This window comes from Aedes aegypti, chromosome 1, assembly GCF_002204515.2.
Source record: "Aedes aegypti strain LVP_AGWG chromosome 1, AaegL5.0 Primary Assembly, whole genome shotgun sequence".
Lineage (NCBI taxonomy): Eukaryota > Metazoa > Arthropoda > Insecta > Diptera > Culicidae > Aedes > Aedes aegypti.
This window is the reverse complement of record NC_035107.1, coordinates 91,883,581-91,899,921: the sequence shown is the minus strand read 5'-3', so window position 1 is coordinate 91,899,921 and position 16,341 is coordinate 91,883,581. Positions and strand designations below refer to the sequence as shown.

Genomic DNA, 16,341 nt, shown 5'->3' with positions numbered 1-16,341 from the left:
CTTTCAGATGATGTAAAAATAATGCCACTGGCTTTATTTTTCGATTTTATACGAATATTTGTTCTTAGCTATGCGGCTATTGGTACATCGACCCTAATGATTGTTTTGATCATATTTCACTGACTATTCAGAACGATTTGAAAACAATCATTATCATCGACTGTGAAAAAGCAGTGCTAACGTGTTCATTTTTTACATTCCTTGAAGCTCACGGTTGTGTTCTTGGGTCACCCACAGCGGATTTACGAATATGCTTCCTTATTACCTATTTGTTACAATTTATCTTCGTAAGATAAAAGGTATCTTTAAACGGGATTGAGTTTCAGAAACACATAGTCATCATGTTCTGGAAATTTAAAATCCAAAAGATTTATATTGATATGTTTTTCAGGGAGAACACTCCCTAAAAATAGTGATTTTCAAGAACCTTGAAGCACAAACCTCAGCCAAACTATAAACTTGCTCCAATCATAAAACCGTGTTCGACAAAAGTTCATAGAATTAAATAAACTACTATGTAGAGGTATTTCCAATAAGTTTTAATGTTCCGTTCAGTAGTTATGAATTTTCAAAGCTTGAAAATAGTCCAAAAACACATAATTGATTTGAAGCACATCTAAATTTTCTCCAAATTGACTGAAATTTTGACCAGAAGTTCATTTTAACATGAAAAATCGAAATTTTGGTTGACTTAGGAACTTCCAGACATTTGAATAGGTCTAATGAATAACTTTGTTTCTTCAAAAGATAGGATGATGATATGTTGAGCCAAAACACGGGGTTTTCGATAACAAACAACTTTGTAGAAAACCCAAAAAATGTTAGAAATCTTGGAAAAATGTTATGATAAGAAGTATGATATTTAGGGGCCATTCACATACAACCGCATATATCTCAAAAAGTATAAGAGATAGAAAAATCGTGTCTTCGACAAAGTTGTTTCAAATTACCAATTCTACAACTCTAGAAAGATTCGCGAATTAGGCGAAACTGACAAAATGTACACAATTTAAGAAACTATAGCGGTGAAATTGTAGCTTGATTGTCTATTCACTGCACTTGAACTTTTCCCCTTTCGATAATTTAACTATTCAAAAAACGCAAATTTGTAGAAGACGAAACTTCACCTGATGCAAAACCACACACTGTATTGGTTACGCCTGTGTTTTTGTTTATCAAAGTGATGGGCGCATCTGAAATCGAAATCAAAACACGGCGAGAGTAAACGGCGACACTGCAAACAAAAAATAAACAAGGCGTACATGGCGGGCTTAATTGAAACCAGAATGAAAACACGGCGCAAAAGTAATAGGCGACACTGAAAATAATATCGATTACAGGCTCATAGCATTGGGCGATACTGGCATTCTTGAGAGCGTTTAAGGCGAAACCTTATAATATTTTTTTTTATTACGAAATAGCTAGGAAAATTGAAGGAGATGTGTGTGGTATTGATGAGAATTTTGAAACTAGGTTTATGAAATGTGTATTAAAGTGAAATAGTTAAAGTTGGAGTATATTTTCTCCAATTGGGATTAAAAATTGCACATGAAAATTTCATTGGTTATTTTCTCATTGTTATTGATTTGTCAGATAGGCCCTTATCGCGAATCCCTCTCGAACTGTGCCGAAGAAATCATATGTCTATCTAAATGTTTTGAAAAAATAGTTTTTCTATCTCACTGCTAGGTGGATTGATCACAAAACTTTTTTCGTCAAAAGTTTCACTTTAATATACCAAGAAACTTCTCCGAACAAACTATATCGCTAAAGCAAACGGTTTCACCATTATGGAAAAAATGAAGCGTTTCAAACGTAGTAGAGCCAATTATACTAATATTAGACTAAAATAAGATAACGCAAATTGGCAATCTGTTTTGAGAAATCAAGATAATATTGAATGTGCAATAGAAATCTTTTACAATTTATTGTGGGAAACCATTAGGGAGGAAGCACCTGTTAAGAAGAGACGAAGGAATCACAACTCAAAAAATCCAATTTGGTTCAACAAGCAAATCATAAATTTGAAAAATCGAAAACAAAAAGCTCACAAAGTTTACAGAAGATATAAAAAACCAGACGATTTAGAAAAATATTTGGTTATTTGCGACCAACTCAATTTAGCCATTTCTACAGCACTTACCGAGTACAACATAAAAACTGAAAATGAAATAAAGTCATGTCCAAAGAATGTTTTCAATTACGTTAAGACAAAACTCAAATCGTGCAGCTTTCCATCAACAATGACTTTGGATGAAAAAGTAGGAAATAATTCTGAAGATATTGGCAATCTATTCGCAAATTTTTTTCAAGAAAATTATTCAACATTTTCGGAAAACGATCGAGATCATTCTTACTTTTCATATTTTGCTGACTTTCCGAGTGATGTTGGCGTTAATTCTATAAATGTTCAAGACATTTTGTTTTGTCTTAAAAATTTGGACGCCACAAAATGATCAGAGCCAGATGAAATTCCACCCGGATTCATATAAAAATTAGCAACTGAACTTACAACTCCATTATTTTGGTTATTCAATATGTCTCTTCAAACTGGTCAATTTCCAAAGGTATGGAAAAAAAACATGCCTCATACCAATATATAAATCAGGTAAGATATCGGACATTCGACATTATCGCGGTATTGCTATTATGTCATGTATTCCAAAACTTGTCGAGTCAATTGTAAACAAAAATATGTTTGCCCAAATAAAAACTCGTATAACAAATGCTCAACACGGATTTTTTAAAGGTCGTTCGACCACTACGAACCTTCTGGAATTTGTAAGTTACTCACTGAGTGCAATGGATAAAGGTTACTTCGTAGAAGCTCTTCACACTGACTTTAGTGAAGCATTTGATAAACTTGACATTCCAATGTTGACTTTCAAGCCGGAAAAAATGGGAATCGAAATGAGTATCCGTAAGTGGATCAAGTCCTATTTGAACGACCGTCAGCAAATAGTAAAATTCAATGGAAAAAGATCAAATCCAATGCATGTTACATCTGGAGTACCTCAAGGCTCACACTTAGGCCCTCTTCTTTTTATTTTATATGTTAATGACGTTTCTTATATTCTAAACAAACTGAGGGTCCTTATATATGCTGACGACATGAAGCTATTTTTAGAAATAAAGAATGATGACGATTATAATGTTTTAAGAATGAGATACAAATTTTCTACACGTGGTGCTGAAAAAGTTTATTGGAATTGAATATAAAAAAATGCAACCTCATAAGTTATAGCAGAAAACGAACTACACCAAATATTTCTATTGTTTTAGGAATCGAACATGTAAAAAAATGTGATAAAATAAGAGTCTTAGGAGTTATCTTAGACTCAAAACTATCATTTGTAGATCACTATTGTGATGATTTGGCATACTATCGAGTAGGCTGTGCTTATCTGAAGGATAAGAATTATAAAACTGTCAAGCAGTGAAGACACGAAAACTCCACAATGGCGACGAGAGATCCTGGGTGTAGCAGTAAGGAGAATATTCTTCAAATTGAATTCAAAAATGGAAGCTCTTTAATTGCCAGCATATTGAAGAAAAGGAAGTAGCCGTCGAAATTATGCAGTTCAGAGTGTGAGTTGAAACTAAAAAAAAACTCGTTGTAAAACGGGTTGCCGTAGCGTCGGCGGAAGTGTTCAAGCTCACCTTAGAAGTGGGCTACCGTAGCGACGGATTTTATCCGTCGGGTCCGGCGGAAACGGAAGCTCGCCATATTTGGGGGCTGCCGTAGCGACAGATTTGATCTGTTGGGTCCGGCGGTAAAAAAAAAACGAATCAAGCTCGCCTTAGAAGGGAGCTGCCGAAGCGACAGATTTGGTCTGTTGGGTCCGGCGATAAAAAGAACCAAGCTCGCCTTAGAAGGGGGCTGCCGTAGCGACGGATTCTATCCGTTGGGTCCGGCGAAATAAAAACAGATAGGGTCAGTGTTCCCTTAGTGGACAGTCCCCTATAGTCGCACTAGTGGCTTTTTACGGCCGTTTTGCTATAAACCTTTTCAATACATTTTTTGACATGAAGGTCAGGGGCTATTTATCTAAGTACCATTGATACGCAGCTTGATTTTGTTCAAAAAATGATCGAAATAATTTGTTTTGCTTAAAATTTGAGCTCCCTTGCGCCTATAGTAAACCTATTGTTCCTATAGTAGCACTACTGAGAGAAACTATTTTTTTATTATACGAAATAGTTAATAAATTACAAACTTTTTTACATCAAACGAAAGCTTTTGGTCCATACTTTGAAGGAAAAATAAAAAAGATTTGTAAAAATATGATGTTGATTAGTGTTTTGCCAACGCCGTGATGCTAATGCTACTATAGGAACAGAAATTAGAAATAGTGCTACTATAGGCACATGTATTCCTATAGTGGCACACGCGATAATAAATGCAAACATTTGAGTTTTCGTAGTTTTCATATTTTTCCCACAAAACCAAGATAAAAAGCTTTCAGATGATAAAAAAATAATGACGATAGCGTTATTTTTCGATTTTATACGAATTTTTGTTCTTAGCTATGCGGCTATTGGTACATCGACCCTATAGATCTGTTGGATCCGGCGGAAAAAATCAAGCTCGCCTTATGAAGGGGCTGCCGTAGCAACGGATTCTACCCAAGTAACCACAAGCATTATAACATTGCACGTATTCTACTGCATATCAACACCATTGATGCAACATTGCTTTTAATCAACAAATTTCAAGAGCTGTCAAGCAATAAAGCATTAACCCTACATTACAAATGTATCAATGCACTATCATCACTTTATAAATTGTACTGCTGCATTAATATTACTTTATAAGTTGCTTCATTGCTTTATCGTCCTTTTTGCATTAATTTAACTGTAAAAGTGCCCTTTTCCACTTTTAAACTACTTTAATGGTAGGCTTACGGCAATGCAGCTGCATTATATATGCAATTATATAATGCTCCATGGTTACTTGGGTATCCGTTAGGTCCGGCGGATAAAGATATTGCTGTTTATAAGAGGAAGGTAATATCGTAATATAGAGGTGGACTCAGCCTCTATTAAAATGAGTACACTAAAACCTCAATTTACGAAGTCTTTTTTTACGCTACCTCAATTTAAGTCACTTTTTTACGAAGTAAACTCAATTTAAGTCACTTTTTTCACGCAGTGCGTAAATTGCGTTTTGACAATTCTGTGGGAAATCATTGACCTCTGGTTTGGGAAAACCGTTGGAAACCCATACAATATGGGTATTTTCGGAACCGGCACGACGAGGAGATTACGAAAATCGATGTCCGACGCCATTTTGGAATCCAATATATCGACCTCCGGTTTCAGAAAATCGTTTGAAATTCATGCAATATGGGTATTTTCTGAACGGGCACTGCGAGTGGATGACGAAAATCGATGTCCGACGCCATTTTGGAATCCAAGTTGGCGACCTCTGGTTTGGGAAAATCGTTGGAAACCCATACAATATGGGTATTTTCGGAACGGGCACGACGAGGAGATGACGAAAATCGATGTCCGACGCCATTTTGGAATCCAAGATGGCGACCTCCGGCTTCAGAAAATCGTTTGAAATTCATGCAATATGGGTATTTTCTGAACGGGCACTGCGAGTGGATGACGAAAATCGATGTCCGACGCCATTTTGAAATCCAAGATGGCGACCTACTTTTGGTGAATAAAATCGATGTCCGACGCCATTTTTAAATTAAATTCACTCAAACCTCAATCAACGAAGTCTGTTTTTACGCAAATTCAATAGACGTCACTTGTTTAACGAAGTAAATTCATGAACATCAGTACAGATCAGTACATTGATCCATTTGCTTATATTAAGGCGGAGTAGGCCGTCATTGAAATTTGTAGTGGGCATCGATGATTGTGGCCAAACCGTCTCACGATTGCGAATTAAAGAAAATCACTAGGTTTTGACTGACATTGCTGAAAATGTATCAGCATATTTTCTATATGTAAGCTCAAGTAGTGATACTTTAATGAATCAATATTACTTAAGATGACTGAGTTTTATCACTTTGAAATTGCAATCTGGAAAATCAACAAGGCTACCAAACCGAATGACGGGCTACTTAGCCTTAAGAGGTAATATTTTATGCTATAAATAAGCATCATCAATGTACAACTACTTAAGTTTGTAGATACTCAGGTCTATATATCGTGGAGTCCACGGAAGTTTAAAAATATCGACACAACTCAATACAACACTTCGTTTGCAAATATGGACAGTAAGAGGCCTTTGCAATATTGAAAAACTATCTATTGAAGATTGGTTACGCTTGTACATCCTAATGCCCATATTCGATAGAGATTTTGAAGGACCAAGGGCATCCGCACAAATTCATACAATAAACCGTTTACCCACAGAAATGGTAAGGGGCCTTTGGAGTATTTGAAATCTATCTTTTAATCACTTATTATGGCCGTAGATCCAAAGGGTTTTATTCAATGGAGTCCTTGGAGTACCAAAAACATCCGTATAAATTAATAAAATACTTCGTTGACTTAAATGAATGGTTAAGAGACTGTGCCATATTGAAAAACTACCTATAGACCATTGATCACGTTTGTAGATTCAAAGGCCTCTATTCAATGAAGTCTTTGGTGGACCTAGGATATCGGTACAAATTATAACAATACTAATTTTACTAATTACATATAGATAAGGGCCTGTGCCATATGAAAAAAGCATCTATTGATAATTGGGTACGCTTGTAGATCCTAAGACCTATATTCGATATAGATCTTGGAGGACCTAGCACATCCGCACAAATTATTACAATACACCGTTTACTCACATGAATGGTTAGGGGCCTGTGGAGTAATTGAAAAGTAACTTCTAATATCTTATTACGATCGTAGATCCCAAGGCCTATATTCAATGGTGTCCTTGGAGGACCTAGGACATCCGCACAAATTATTACAATGCACCGTTTACTCACATTAATGGTTAGGGGCCTGTGGAGTAAATGAAAAGTAACCTCTAATATCTTATAATTGTCGTAGATCCCAAGGCCTATATTCAAAATGGAGTCCTTGGAGGACCTAGGGCATCCACACAAATTATTACAATTCACCGTTTACTCAGATGAATAGTTAGGGGCCTGTAGAGTAATTGAAAAGTAACCTCTAATCTCTTATTACGGTCGTAGATCCAAAGGCCTATATTCAATGGAGTTCTTGGAGGACCTAGGACATCGGCACAAATTATAAATATACTCATTTTACTACTATGAATAGATAAGGGCCTGTGCCATATCAAAAAAAAAACATCAAAGGATCGCTAAATATACCAGTACATTGCAGGCATATATTCCAGGAAGTTTTTGGATGAACTAGAACACATCACTACTCACTTAATTACCAAAACTTGGATCTGACAATACAAACGCTTCTTAAAAATATAACAATCTTCTAGGGTCCAGTATTGTGAGACATTCTTCTACATAGAAATGATAAATTGGCAAAACCTCGTTTTACGAGCTAAGCTCCCTCGTTTTACGCACTGACTCAATTTACGCACCAACTCAATTTGCGCACCCCCGATCTAGTTCGTAAATTGAGGTTACAGTGTACAAATGAAATGGCTGTCTTGAAAAGGCAAACATTCTACACTGAGGCAAAAATACTTAGGTTATCCATAAATCAAGACTTATGAACCAGCCAAATTATGGTTTCATTGCACGCTTAAACATTTCGAAAATGGGATCATAAGTTTCATAAGTGAGAGCTTTGAATTCTTTAACAACAATTACTTGAAATAATTATCATGGCAATCGCTAAGAGAACTACTCCGCTTTCGATGTTGACTACAAGTTAATCGAAAACAGATCACATGTTGTCAAAACATGTGAATTTTGTGCACGCCTGAAAATAAAGGCGAACAACATTATTGATTGATAGTTCGATTTGGGTTATTATCATTGCGTTTATTACCGAATTTCATTGATTGACTTATGAAATTCATTACTGAAATTCTTCACCAAAATCATAAGTAAAACTTACAAATTTCAACAATAATCGTTGTGGCGCCAAATCATAATTATTCCTTAAGAAATTATTAAGTTTTTTTGCCTCAGTGTAACACAATGAGTTTTTGTTAACTATCTTTACAGATATTGGATAATCGTCAATAAAGAGTGCTGCACCATGCTTTTTCAGCCTCAAATAGGAAAACAGGTCCTCAATGCAATGGATCTATTGAAGTTCAGACCAGCAGAAATCGGTGGACAGTGAGTTGCTTAGTTTGACGGCCGAAGTGAATTCAACAATAGGCCTATTCAAATGACGTCTCAAATCAGCTGATCGGGAAGCACTTTGACATTTCTTCTATGAAAATGACAGGCCCGTGTTAGCACCGGTCCTCCGCCGATGTAAACAAATGCATAGACGGATCTGTCACATTCTTCTTCTTCTTTCTGGCGTTACGTCCCCACTGGGACAGAGCCTGCTTCTCAGCTTAGTGTTCTTATGAGCACTTCCACAGTTATCAACTGAGAGCTTACTATGCCAATGACCATTTTTGCATGGGTATATCGTGTGGCAGGTACGAAGATACTCTAGGCCCTGGAAAGTCGAGAAAATTTCCAACCCGAAAAGATCCTCGACCGGTGGGATTCGAACCCACGACCCTCAGCTTGGTCTTGCTGAATAGCTGCGCGTTTACCGCTACGGCTATCTGGACCCCGGATCTGTCACATGAAAAGGCCTATTATAGCAGTTCACGAAATCTGTTTCTCGCAGATAAAGGCGGCAATTAATAATTAATTGTCGGGTTGCTTGAAAAATGCCTATTTTCGTCTCATTTCCGCGATACTTTCATTCACTGTATGAATCACGATGCATGCTTATCAATATGAAATCACTGAAAGTGCGTCGTGATTATGCTATGGTTTCTTTTGTTAACGATATTGTTTCACAGCGCATTGATTCTGCTGATATACTTTCAAAACTGAATTTTTATACTTCAACTCGTTACTTGCGCAATCGTTACTTGTTCACAGTAGGTCATCATCGCACGAACTACGCTAAATTTGGTCCGTTGAATCAGATGATGACTATATATAATCAGCATTGTGAAATGATTGATGTTAACATGTCTCGAACAAATCTGAAAAAAATACTTTTTTGATATACAAAACAATAGTAACTGAGGAATGTATTATGAATCGAGTATACTCAACAAATTTATAATATACTAGTGGTCCCGGCAAACTTCGTCTTGCCATCAAGTAGGCTGTTGAAAAACGCTTTTGATCGTCCCATATAAAATGACAGTTTCGTTCGCGCTCGTTTTTTCAACTTTCCCGGTGAATATCCTGGGATTTTTATACACACGAACACGTCGGAACCCCTGACGAACAAAACTGAGAAAGAATCATTCAAATCCGTTGACCCGTTCGTAAGCCATTTCGTGACATACAAACACCATTCCATTTTTATTTATATAGATAGATAGATAAACAAGAACACAATGTAATTTAAAATGGTCTACAAAATGCTAAACAACAGGTGGTCCAAGGGTTCGCAGTCGGCTACGTAGGTCATACCGGTGCCCTACGGTCGAAATCGACCCTTACGGCGATTAAGTGGCCGCGGGGAGAACATCCTGGTAGCGTTGCTGTCTTGGCACCGGTCTACTGGGTTGGATCCGAGCCTTTGGTTGTTCGTAAGGGTCGGGGCAGGTGGAGGCCCCCTTCGTCAGCAATCCCAACTGGTGCTAGTTGATATGGCCTGAGCCTTCAGCAGGTCAAATAACGGAGCACGCGGTATCAGTTCTTGATACTTGCAGAGCAGCTGGGCGCGGGCGTTGTGGTTGACCCTGTCCACCTTCAGAGGACAATGGGAGTGGTAAGGACCACCCGGGAAGCTGGCAAAGCGCCAGCATGCTACCTTGGTGGACCCCCCTAAGTGTGTCATCGATGTTCGTTGCTGCATGGCAATGCAGCTAACCTTGAGGTTGCGACGTGCAATAGCCCCTCTCCGAAGCAATGCCTTCTTGGTGGTCCCGGAGAGACGAAGGGTTTGGCGGCAATGGGAATGGTTTAGTGAGTCGGGGATGTAGTCCTGTCTGCTGCTTTGCATGTAGTAAACGGTCCCCAACCCCACACTCGTGGACCTTCAGGGTCCGGGTGTCTGTTGAGCATTGCTAAGGAAAAAAAAATGCACTGGCTCCTCCCCGCACTCTGCACGCCACTTACTTAGTTGTTCGTCGGTGGTGTGGCATCCCCACACTCCCTGAGTTATCTTCTCAGAGGTCTGATTGTATCCCTTTTCTATTAAAAAAACATACAACAGCATTTTGATTGCATCTAATGTGTTACCTACCTCCTAATTCACAGCAAAGACTCCGAAGGCCACGAACTGCTGCGGAATCTTTCCTCCGTCAACCGACCGTTGGAGATTTCGTTCCGGGACATGATCAAACTGATGGACCAGTGCGAACAGGTGGACCGGATCAACGCCAAGAACAATCAACGCGCTACTTCGTCACCTCCGCAGTCCAAGACGCTGGACAACGTCGGCTACCGGTTGAATGACGATGCCGACGATGATGGCGACTCGGTGGATGCCACCACTAGCAGCTCGATCAGCATATTCCAACTGCTGACCAATGGCGGTGGCACGGGCCAGGGCATCAGCAAGCGAGGAATCTTCAACACGAGTCCGTTCTCGCTGTTCAGCGGTATCATACCGGGGACGAAGTGGTGCGGAACTGGGGACATTGCCGACACCTACCACGACCTGGGCGAAGACGCCACCATGGATCGGTGCTGCCGGACGCACGATCTCTGCCCGATGAAGGTCCGAGCGTACCAGAAGCGGTACAATCTCAGCAATAATTCTATCTACACGAAGTAAGTCTGCGGCGGGAGGACGTCGACCTTCAATAGGGTAAGATGACTTTGTTGAACTGTTCGGTTCTGTTTCGTTCCAGATCTCACTGCAAGTGTGACGATATGCTGTTCGAATGTCTCAAGAAGACCAACACCTCGGCGGCACAGGTCATGGGTATGTACCGGAGCAGTGATGCCAGCGTGGCCCGGTCGCTAATCATTTTATAATTTCTCCACAGGTTCCATTTACTTCAACCTGGTGCAGGTGCCCTGCGTTGAGGAGACTCCCAAGGGAATGAATTTCCGGAAGGCGCGCGAAGGCTTCTGATTCCGAGGGTGGAAGCAAACCAAAACTCAAGTGCCTACTAGATGGACAGGGTTGGCAACCCTGTCTTCGTCCGAACAAATGTTAAAATATCTAATTTAAATTGTCGAAAGGAACAATGAGCAAGCGCCGTTGTGATTTATGTGATCGTTTAGGAAATCTCTTTCTTACTCTTAGTAGTTGTAGTAGTACGAAACACGAGTCTCTTTATACATATATACGTAAGTAGTGGGTGGAATGCGCAGGATCCATCCGGACAAGGTGGAAATTGTTTCCGTTTTGGAAAGTTTCGCCCCCCGCTGTAGACGACCATGTCCAACAAATCGGAAAACTGTTCGATGTTCGATTCAAACCTCACGCACGTTTCTCAAGCCGGTTCAGCTTGAAGCGAATTGAGATTTTTTACTAACTTTAGCTATACCTAACAGTACACACGTACCACACCTCGCATGTGTGCAATCGAAATCGATGAATGGAAACTTTATCCCACGCGAACCACGTGGTCAATCTCACGGTGAGATAGAGATCACCTCTTTTCATTGAACAACATAAGTATAAATTGTTGAATCGAAAACATAACCGGCGGTCTGAGATGAGGAGGGGAATAATGTTCTCACCCGTTGGGAAACGGTGTCTCGTTGGACACTTGAACAAGACAGCGAACTCGAAAGTAGTATTAGTCATTGTTTTGTTTTTCTTTTTTTCTGCTAGGGAAACAAAAAGCGCCAGCCATTTGATTGGTGCAGCAATAAATCAGACATGTAGGGGTACGTAAAGCAAACTACTCATGGTTGTAAAACGTCTAGTGTTAAGTTTAAGTATTTATTATTACACGTTGTGATCGTTCAGGAGCTGTTGTAATTTTTTTATGTTGAAAGAAAAATTCCCTGGTCTTCTGTTTTATAGGTGTTTTTGTGTTGAAAAGGTAAAACAAATTAACAAGGAATATACCAAATATTATAGAACGAAAAAGCAACACGAGGCGTCATTTTGCGACTGATCTTCTCATATATCACAGCGTAACAGAAATTTCAGCACGTCACAATTTTGAGCTACAACTCACCAAAGTGGTATGAAACACTGGTTTCATTAATTAATTAACATAACATTTAAAGTATGATTGATCAAACTTTTTATTGATTTGAACCGGCCTTCCTTAGCAGAGTGGTGAGTCCGCGGCTGCAAATCAAAGCCATGCTGAAGGTGTCTGGGTTCGATTCCCGATATGTCCAGGATCTTTTGGTAATTGAAATTTCCTTGACTTCCCCTGGCATGCAGTATCGTCGTACCTGTCACACGATATACGAATGCGAAAATGACAACTTTGGTAAAGAAAGCTTTTAGTTAATAACTTTTTTTAATAAATTGTTTGCACTTCTAGTAAAGGTAGAAAATTTCACCTAATCTGGTTATCTGTGGAGTACATGGGGTTTAGGCGCTGTGGTCCTCACTCACCGGTCTATTACGGTAACAGAGACATAAAAAGTGGAAAACAACTCTGTACCACGCCACCTTTCTTTGGCTTGGGCTACAACTCCGATGTCCCCCTGGAACTACCTCATGCTTCTACGATGCCTCTACGCATTTTTGTCACCTCTTGCTCTATTTGATCTATCTGATCTGCAATGTGTCTCTTCGACTTCACTGAATTTTGGGGCCGGCCACACGCCTGGGACATGTGAGACGTTTTCCTATAGTTGCTACTGTAGACACAGGTTGGTGCGCTTTGCCCCATGACTCTGCTCGTCACGCTCAACGGGCGGACTGGTTGGATGCCGAGGTCGGTCTTGCGATTCCGGTTGAGGGGTGACTTCCGGTTCGCAAGCGCCTCGACGACCCAAAGCCGGCGGTTCGTCGTGAAGCTTGTCGACGGTGATGCTAGCCTACTCCGATGAAGAGTACCCCGACGGATGAATATCTCCCGAAACCGGTAACGTTACACGTTGTTCATACTCCGTTGTTCGCCAGAAGTTGGCCCAGCAATTCCGGTTGGAGGATGGCTTCCGGTTCATTGGCACTCCGTCCACTCAAGCCGGTGATACGCTCGTACTACTCAGAATAGCCCCCGACGGTGGATCTATCCTACTCCGACGAAGATTTACCCGGCGGCGGAAGATCTTCGGAACCGGTGCTATCCGGGCAGATGCCGAGATCGGTCCTGCGATTCCAGTGAAAGGAAGCTTTCGGTTCACAGGCGCCCCGACGATCATTTTCTGGTGCTGTTTCGCGATATACTCAGATAGTCCCCGGCGGATGATCTAAACTACGACTCGAATGTGGTCGGCCAAGTCTCAGGGTCGGTTAGAGGGTGACTTCCGGTTTGCAGGCGTCTCGACACTAAGTTACGCTCGTTCTACTCGGTCTAGTCCCCGACGAAGGATCTAGCCTACTACGATCGCACCCGATGGTCTCCTCTCATGAACAGACTGACTTGTCGAGTGCCAAGATCGGTCCGACGATTGGCTTCCGGTTTATCAGCGCTCCGACAACCCGCTGCTCTCTGCGTCTCGTTTCGCTACTCTGCTCGTCATTTGCTAGTAAAAAGCAGCCGCCACCAAGTTTCGTGCTATGTTGAACCTCGAGCAGTCGAAGACAACATATTCTGGCGTTTCTTCAATCTCCATACGCTCAGGACAGAATGGTAAAGACGCATGGCCTAATCGATGCAGATATTGCTTGAAGCAGTCGTGACCTGACAGGCCGATAGATTCGGAATGAGCCTGTGGGTCCACCTTCCTTTCTCGGAGGCATCCCGTTCTTGCTGCCACTTAGCCAGCGAATGAATTCTTGCCAACTTCCTCATCTGTTGTTTCCTCCATGTAGGACGGTGCCTTTCCTCAGTTGTAATTGATCCGAATCTAAAGACCCGGTGGAGGCTTGTGAGTGGTACCATTCTACATGCGGGAATGCTGTTTATATGGGCAGAGCACGACCTTACACTAGCTTTTTCGCCATTCATAAGATGTTTGCACGCTCTGTATGAAAATTCGAAAATTTGCACAACATGTTTGTAGATCAAAAATAATAGTCCTTTCCCCTAGTAGGTGGTATTTCTGAGAATAGCAATCTCGCTGCTTTTGTTAATGTTCGATATTTGCATACTAACATCACCTGCAGATAAAGAACTGGATCCTATTCTTGGCACTTTTGATTCACTTCGGCAATGGGGGTTTTTAAAAGCTACTGAGCTCATATTTGACCAAAATATGCATGTTTCTTACTGAAAAGTTTCAGACAATTCGGCCCCCATGCCAAAGTGAATCATGATAGTGCCCAAGTAGTACTGCACCCTACCCACTGATTGTACCAGAGCGTCACAGAGAACCCAGAGAACAGACATGGAGGCTCGAACAAAATTCCATCAAAATCATGTGTAAAGGTTGGACAATCATCAGCGCCGCCAACGCAGACAGCGCGACATACAAACACGTTTCGACCACAAGATGGCACTAGTGAACGTCAACATACATTGGCACACAAGGCAATGCTAGCGACAAGTGGCAATTTTTGATAGGGAAGCTCATATATTCTGATGACAGCGCCGCGTAACATGAGCATTAGCCTGGTACACGGTTAAATGAAAAATTTAGATTCTCGCTCCAGTCCACTTTTTAGATTGCGTTTAGGTCCCATAACAACTGTGCAAAATTTCAGCTCGATCGGAGAAACTATATTTTAGCGATCGAGCTGAAATTTTGCACAGTTGTTATGGGACCCAAATGCAATCCAAAAAGTGGACTGGAGCGAGAATCTAAATTTTGTCCCACACTAATGAGCATACCGACATACCGTAAACCCCAGTTAATTTGAACGATACCTCATGCAAACCATCGGGGTTCATTTTTAATTTGAACATCTAGTCACCCTAGGGTCGTGTTTCTGGTCACCTCTTTCACTGTTTTGTTTTGATTCTGCGTTCCGTTTTACAGCGTTCCATTTCACTTTACTCCGTTCCAGAAGCTGAATGACGTTTGAACCATTTTTAATTTGAACGATGTGCAAATTAGCGGGGTACAAATTAAAAAGTGTTCAAATTAAATGTGGTCAAACCAACGGGGGTACCCGGTACTTTGAAATGTCCCGTAGCAAGCTTTACACACGCTGACGATTAGAGATGAACGTCTGTTCTCTGTCCTAATGTCATAATTGCTGAAACGGTTTTCAGATATTGTTCCTTCTTTAAACCATAAGCTGTTCTTCATAGTTTTACGACGATCAATTCTATTACTGGAAATAGAAGTTGCTTAAATAATCCTAAAGTTAACCCTTCTTTCATGGTATGCTGTTATTTCGAGTCATAATGTTACTGTTATGTATTGGCATTGTATCTATAAATATTTCCATCAGAAATTTTCCTTCTTACCAGCTTTTGAATGATTATGTAGATTCCACTGACTTTTGAATGATTATGTAGATTCTGACTGACTCATTATTCGAATTCATATCTAACTCTTTGCTAGCTCGTAATCAATTGAAAATCAGCAATAAAATATTGGCTGAGAAGGCTAGCTCTGAATGCATACATACGCCAAGAACATAACCAGAAAACCATAGTGGAAGATGGTATTGCCTGTCATGTTGATTGTTTGATTGATTATGCTCGATATTACATGCAAATATAATGTACACACTTAAACGGATTCGCCGAGAACCCAACAGCTGATATCTTGGTAATAATTTAACGATTCTCGGTAAAACTTTTACCGAGATCTTGGTAAACGTTTACCGAATCTCGGTAACGTTCGCCAAGATCTCGTCAAAAAATTGGAATTGGAAAAGTTTTACTGAGGTCGGTGAAATAATTTAAGTGTGTATTCACGGAAACAAATTGCGAGTGAACATCACATAAATTACTGATAATTTAGAAAACAATGGGTGCGGCTGCATTTTAAAATGGCAACAACAATCAAATTGCCTGCGACTTCTTCATTCAAAAATTTACTACTACAAAAAACATCCTTGGGACACCTACCCAGCCCCTCTAGCGTTATGCCCTGGAGAGATGCAGCGAGTATTGTGGCGTGAAATATTTGATTCGGTGTAATCTGTTTAGATGTTATCTAACCACTACCGAAAAACTAAACATTAAATATATTTTGCAGGTGAATTAATTGGACAAATTGTCGTGAAATGTTGCTAAAAAATTCACTTCTTCTCATTGAAAATCGAACT

General features: G+C 40.3%; 1 protein-coding gene across 1 annotated transcript in view; it reads left to right on the top strand.

Moving 5' to 3' along the window:
• Positions 1-12,020, top strand: part of LOC5572540 — a 54,389-nt gene extending 42,369 nt beyond the window's left edge. The window contains exons 4-6 of the mRNA XM_001660426.2: positions 10,350-10,865; positions 10,946-11,019; positions 11,084-12,020. Of these exons, the coding sequence (XP_001660476.2) occupies positions 10,350-10,865; positions 10,946-11,019; positions 11,084-11,172 (679 nt within the window). The 3' untranslated portion in view covers positions 11,173-12,020. The remainder of the gene's footprint in view (positions 1-10,349; positions 10,866-10,945; positions 11,020-11,083) is intronic.
• The last annotated feature ends 4,321 nt before the right edge of the window (positions 12,021-16,341 follow it).